The sequence below is a fragment of the Belonocnema kinseyi genome, chromosome 2 (genome assembly GCF_010883055.1).
Source record: "Belonocnema kinseyi isolate 2016_QV_RU_SX_M_011 chromosome 2, B_treatae_v1, whole genome shotgun sequence".
Classification (NCBI taxonomy): Eukaryota; Metazoa; Arthropoda; class Insecta; order Hymenoptera; family Cynipidae; genus Belonocnema; species Belonocnema kinseyi.
Window position 1 is genome coordinate 45,193,798 of NC_046658.1, and position 6,808 is coordinate 45,200,605.

At 39.6% G+C, this 6,808-nt stretch overlaps 1 protein-coding gene across 12 annotated transcripts in view; it reads right to left on the reverse strand.

Annotated features, from left to right (window-relative positions):
* Window positions 1–6,808, reverse strand: part of LOC117167243 (actin-binding LIM protein 2) — a 65,243-nt gene that overhangs the window by 27,431 nt on the left and 31,004 nt on the right. For all 12 annotated transcript variants that reach the window (XM_033352038.1, XM_033352042.1, XM_033352041.1 and 9 more), the window contains one exon: window positions 5,557–5,785. In XM_033352038.1, the coding sequence (XP_033207929.1) occupies window positions 5,557–5,785 (229 nt within the window). The remainder of the gene's footprint in view (window positions 1–5,556; window positions 5,786–6,808) is intronic.

Sequence of the window (6,808 nt, forward strand, 5' to 3'; positions counted from 1 at the left end):
TATAGGACTTCCGGTTCGGGCGGGTATCGGAGAGCGCGTGTCGGGACAAGCGGAGTGAAATTTAAATGAGAACGTAGTTCCCATTTACGCAAATGCGAACGCAGTAAAAAGCTTCGAAAGTCTTCGGAAGTATTCGGGCATCCAGTGTGTTGTAGACATTAGGAAGCAAATTGTCTTAGACAAACAGCAAGTGCTGGGGGGGGGGGGGGGGGGGGGGGGGGGGCTAGCAGAGGAAAGCAGAGTGCAGTCCGCGTAACACAAAATGGACGTTGTCCCGCGGGAAATTTTTGAATCGAATATGGCAGAACCGCAAAACGTTAAATCAGGAGTAATAGTAGCCAACAAGAACAACGGCGATGTAGAGCTGTGGGAAAAGGAAAATGAAAATGCAGGACCCGACCAAGAGGAAAAAGAAGCGCATCTAGGGGATAAAAAGAAGTCAAGGGGGCGACCGAAAAAAGAGTTTGCAATTAAGATGGGGAACAAGAAAAGTGCTAAGATGATGGAGGAGTTCCTAGAAAAGCAAAAGGGGCCAGAACCAACGACAGGGGAAAATCTAAAAGAGCAGGACCCTGACAAAAAAAGAGAGGCATTAGTTCGCTCACCAGTAGCGGAAAGAAAGCAGAGTGCCAACAAAAAAAAACGGGGAAAAGGGGAGTAACGGGGATTCGGAAAAGCAAACAAGTGAAAAGTCAGTGCAAATACCAGAAAAGATGGGTCAACCGACATAAGTGAGAATAACGCAAAACAAGCTGGGCAGTGGATTCAATGATACGGGGGAGAAGAAATAGCGAAGGAGAGCGGTGAGAAAAAGAGGACTGAAGAAAGATTAAGTAAAGCTGAGGAGTCGTATTTAGAAACCATGATAGAAAGGAAAATGGCGAGGTGGTGGGAAAAAAAGATCAAACCGGAACTGTATGATTTAAAGAAGAGACTTAAGAATTTGGAGAACAAGAGAAGAGTGGATCTAGAACTAATACAGGCGGAACAAGAAATCCAAATCGTAGAACAGGGATGAAGGGAATTGGCAGATGTTTCAGAAAGACTAACAAAGAGAGTGGAGAGTGCGGTCGAGAAGTCAGTTGGAAAAGATGAAAGAAAAAATAGTGAGGACAATAGTGAAGGAAAAAGTCTGAGTCAGAGGGAAACAAGAGATATATCCGCACAAGTGGAGCAAGGGAAGGGGAATAATCAGGGAGAACAGAGTGGGGAAATTTCAAATAGAAGAAAGACTGATGGGATTGGGGATAAACAAAAGCCCGATTTTCTTCGAGATGGGGAGCTGATTTGGGAAAAGGAAGAAAGGAGGAAAAGGAAGAACTGGGTCATCGTGAGAGGCTTCAGGTCTCGAGGAAAACTCCTGGACAAGGAGATCAGCAGCACCATCGAAGATATCACACGAGTAAGAATGCTAATACAGAAAATGAAGGGCATTGCAGGAGGAACTTTAATAAAACTTAAGACGTGGGACAACAAGAGGAACCTTATGGCTAATAAGCATAAATTGAGGGGAAGCAGGATCAAGGTGGAAGATGATTTTACAGAAAGGGAAAAGCAGATTCAGGATTGGATCGAAAGTCAGATCAGAAAGGCCATGGATAGGGGGCTAGAATCTAGTACGTGCTACATGCGATGGAGAATAGAAAATACTGAATTTGTGTGGAATTAAGAAAAGAAAGAGATAGAAACTTGGTTTTTTCGAGGAAGACGAAGGAGCCACTAGAGGAGTTATGTGGAACATTGCAGGAGGAAGGAAGACGAAAGGTGTTTCGGATTTTTTGGAGAAATTCGACATAATAATAATTTTGGAGAAATGGATAGAGGCAGGCAAAGAAAAAGACTTCATCGAAGGAATGGACAGAGACTACGTGTGGAAAACTAAGGAGGCGGTAAGAATAAAAAACAAAGGTAGGGCGAAGGGGGCCAATTAGTAGGCATAAGAAAGAGTATGAGTGAGAACATTGAAATAAATGAATGGCCATATGGCTTGAATGTAAGTGGAAATTTTTTAGGGGGTAAAGGGATAAGAAATAATATTGTTACATTATACAACAACGAGGGCTGTGGAAAAAAGTGTAATAATATAAAAATAGTAGTAGGGGATTTGCAAGCTAAAAGGGAGCAGGTAATTATAATAGGGGATTGGAATGCAAGAATAGGATCTTAACAAGGAGTAGAAGAATTTGATGTAAACGAACCTGCGAGAAGTTATTGTAAAGAGAGGAAGTCCGAGGATAGTACGGTTAAATATTGAGGGTAAAAAGCTTTTGAAATTCTGTGAAGAACTAGGATTAAGAGTACTAAATGGGAGAGTAAGGGGAGATAAAAAAGGGGAATGGACGCACGTTGGAGAGGGCGGAGGTTCGGTAATAGACTATATAATAAAAGCGCATGCAGAAGGAGAAGGGAATGTCAAAGAAATGGAGATAATAGTACGTACGGAGTCCGGGGATGTAAGGGAACCTTGTAGAGGAGAGAGGAAAGGGAAAAACAAAAGGAGGGAGAACACGGAATTTGTTGAAAAATTAATATGGGAGGACGAAAAGGTGGACGAGTTTAAAGAACAAATGATAAGTTTATGGGAAGAGAGAAAAGAGCTAGAGGGGGAGGTATGGGAGAGTAGATGGGATAGGTTCAAGGTAAACATTAAGAAAGCATCTGAGATGGTAGGAATGACGAAAAAATACAGATTACAGTTCTGGAAAGCAATAGCTGAGTTTAGACCGAGAAGGAGAGGGATGAGAAAGGGAGGGAAAATTGGGAAGAAGAAATGGAAAAAACATTTTCAGCAACTACTAGGAGGGGGCGAGGAAAATATCGAAGAGGAGAAGGATAAACCGCAATTGGGAGGGGGAGGGGAGCCAACAAGAACGCAGAAGGGAGAAAGAATAAAGTTGGATAAGGATGAGGAGGAATTAAACGAGGATATCTCCAGGGAGGAATTAGCCAAAGTAATAAAAAATTTGAAAAGGGGAAAAGCAGCAGGGGAAGACGGATTGACGGCAGAGTTTATAAAAGGATTACCGGCAGTTTGGTTAATAGAGATGCACGAAATACTGAATGCGTTTTGGAAGGAAGGAAAAGTTGGAAATGGGTGGGGAAAAGCTAGAATATACTCCATACATAAGGGAGGGGAAGAAGAGGATACAGGAAATTACAGAGGAGTTTTTCTATTAGACATAGGATATAAAATATTAGAAACCATCATGGATAGAAGATTGAGGGCTTGGCTGGAAAAGAAGGGATTAATAAGAGAAAGCCAAGCGGGATTTAGGGAGGGAAGGTCAACGAGAGATCACGTATTCGTGCTAAATTCTATTATCAATAATAAACTTAAGAGAGAAGGAGGAAAGCTGTACGGGATTTTCGTTGACTTTCAGAAAGCTTTCGATACAGTAGATAGAAATATTCTCATCGGAAAACGGAAGAAAATTGGGATTAGAGGCCGAATGTTAGGAATGTTAGAGGAGATATACGCTAAAACGGTTAATGAGGTAATAACTGGTCAGGGAATAACAGAGAGCTTCTTTACAACAAGAGAGGTTAGACAAGGATGTCCTCTCAGTCCAACCCTATTCGACATTTTTGTGAATGACATCGAAAAGGATTGGGAAAGAAGAAATATAGGAAGGACGGTGATGGAAAATGAGAAAATTTTTGGGTTAAAATTTGCGGATGATTTGCCATTAGTGGCAGACACAGCAGAAGGTTTAGCAGAAATAATTAGAAGCTTGGAAAGATATCTAAAAAGAAATAAGCTAGAGATAAATGTAAAGAAGACTAAAATCATGATTTGTAGGAAGGGGGGAAGGAAAAACAGGGAGAACATTGGACAATTAAGGGAAAAGAAATAGAAGTGGTCGATAACTTCAAATATTTGGGATTCTGGTTTTCAACTGGAAGGGCTTATAAAACTCATAAAAGAAAAATGGCTGGAAAAGAGCAAACAGCCACGAACGCAGATTGGGGGGTGATGAAAAGGGCGGGTCTCGATAGTCGGGGGAAAAGATTGTATATGCTGGATACACTGACTAATGCAGGGAACGTTAGTCAAGATAGCAATGGGAATAGATAGGACAACTCCTGGGTACATTTGGAGAATGGAGTCAGGAAGGTTAAGCCTAGAGATAGAAGCAAGAATGAGGGCTTCGAAATATATGTTAGAAATTTTGGGAATGAGAGAGGAGAGATGGCAAAAAAAATGTCTAAAGAAAGAAATGAGGGGAATCAAGAATGGAAATCCGTCGGCATGGGGTAAAGTGTTACAGAAAGCATGCAGAATTGTATGGGATGGAGAGACGCTGGATTGGGCATTCGAAGGGAGTCGTGTCAATGAGATTTACGATAATATGATTAAGGGAGTAGAAAGAAGAAGAGAGCAGGAAATACAGTCGGACTGGATGAAAATAGATAGTTCCAATTACTGTAGTGGATACAGAAAATGGTAGACCAGCTTGAGGAGAGAAAATTATTGGGATGAAAAAGGGACAAGTCGAGAGGAAAAGGAGCAGTGTGCGAGGTTAACATTTGGGAACGTAGGAAAGGCAGGGAATAAGGGATACAAGGATACTACGTGTAGAATCTGTGGAGAAGTAGAAGAGAACTTGACGCAAATACGGGGTTGTCAAGGACTAGATGAAAAAATGGATAAAAAATGGATTGACGGTGTTGATAAATGGAAGGACGGAAAGAGAGATCGGGAGTTAGAAGAATTGGTCATCGAAACATTTATGGGAAAACCGAACCCTGTCCTCTGCCAATTTGCCAGAGAGTTCGAAAAGAAAGCGAGAGAAGTGTCAGAGAGGGGAGGTCAGAGAGAGCGCGACAGAGTGAATGAGAGGAAGACTGAGTTTGGAAGATGGACAATTTGTGATATAGTATGTAGAATCAAGGATATAAATATGTAAGGGAATGAATTAACTGCAATGTAATCGCCTAATGTATTCAGTTAGAATTTAAGTGTTAATATTTTCCATGTAAAATTGAAAGGGGAATTCATGTAAATTGTTGGTTATTGTCACAGAAGTGGACACAGCAAAATGATAAGAGCTTGTAAAAGTATACAATGGAGACAATAAATCAAGTGTTATATTATATATAAAAATATATATAATAATATATATTTTTCAAGTGTAGAACCTGCCTATTTGAAATGGATTTGATCATAAATTTACACAGAAAATAAAAATTAATGACCACAGATTTCCAGGACTTGCACACGAATTTTATATAAATATATTTAAATTATATAAAAATATAGCAAAATGTCGAAAATTCATGTGCAAATCCTGGAAATCAATGGTGATAAATTTTTATTTTATGTCTAACTTTATCATCAAGTCCATTTCAAATAGGCAGATTCTACACTTGAAGTCGAAATTAGGCGATAATATTTTTCCACAAAATTCCCGGTCGCTAGACACTCTGCATCTGCAGCCGAAATCATAATACACATTAAATTGAGGTATAAATTGTGATTTCAAGAGTAAAAGAAAATTAGAAAGTGCATGAAATTGGATTTGAGAAAACATTTTACTTGACAATGAGGTGACTTACTTTCCCATGTATTCTCCGTGAAGAACAGTATCGCAACTATGACACTTGAAGCACCAGACGTGCCATTGTCGGTCAAGCGCGACCAAAGCCTGACCTTCTCGCAATTGTTGCCTGCAACCAGCGCATGCTCCAGGATCATTAGATCCATTGCCTGTTGCTTGCGAATTACCTACTGGAGTAGCTGCTTCTCGAATGGGAATACTGACACATCGGTGACACAAGGCTTGTCCTAGAAATAAACAATTGGAAAATAGTAATTTGAGACGTGTTCTGATTCTCAGATTACTACAGAATTAGAATTTCAAAAATCTCTCAGATTCAGGTTTCCAAGATTTCGGAGCCTGAGGCACTTAACAAGAACTTTTAAATATGAGGCACAGATAATGACGACTAGATCAAGCCCACTTTTCTCAAAAATCATTTATTTTTCTTTCCAGTTTCAAGTACATTAGGTTAAAACCTTTTGGCAATCAAATAATTTAGCAATTTATTCGAATCCACCATGTTGCCTATTATGTCTCCAAAAAAGTGAACGTCAAGAGAGCCCTTTACTATACCATCTGCACAGTTAGTTAATTAGTTCCACAATTGGCAACTGAATAACGCACAATGTATTTCATTAATTTACTGTAGACATACATTTATATATCAAAATTTACCTCGGAACTAACTACTTTCAAATCTCGCGCCATACGAAATTACCCATCTCAGATCAAACTAGCCGCCTTCTTAGACCGTGTAGGTGTATGTGGTAGTAGTTTTCTTTCGGCCAGGAGGAGAAATTTCGGTCGAACTAAGCCAACAGATGGCACCACAAAAAGTAGGTCTGTCTTTTTCATTGAATTGCATTAACCCTTAAATGGCCAAAACGCCACTACCGGGACACTGCTTTTCAACGCCCAACAACTAAGACAATTCGACACTAGAAAAAATTGAGACACATATATTTTTATTGCTTAAGATCTCCTCTTTCCGACGGTGCCAATGAAATTCCTCAAAAAATTTATTTATTATCCCAAAATGCAGTTTAAACAAAAAAAAAACGTGATTTTTCGTGCCTATTTTTTTTTGTGAACCATTTTCCAAAGCTTTTCGAGTCTGTAATTAGCCTGGAATCTCACTAACCGGTGGAATAAATGTCTAAACTTTGAGAATCCATGGTTCAAAGATCGATTTTTCGTTTTAGTCTTTTCAAAATGGCGTCTTAATGGCAAAATTTTTGTGAAAACATTCATGAATTTTTTTACAATAA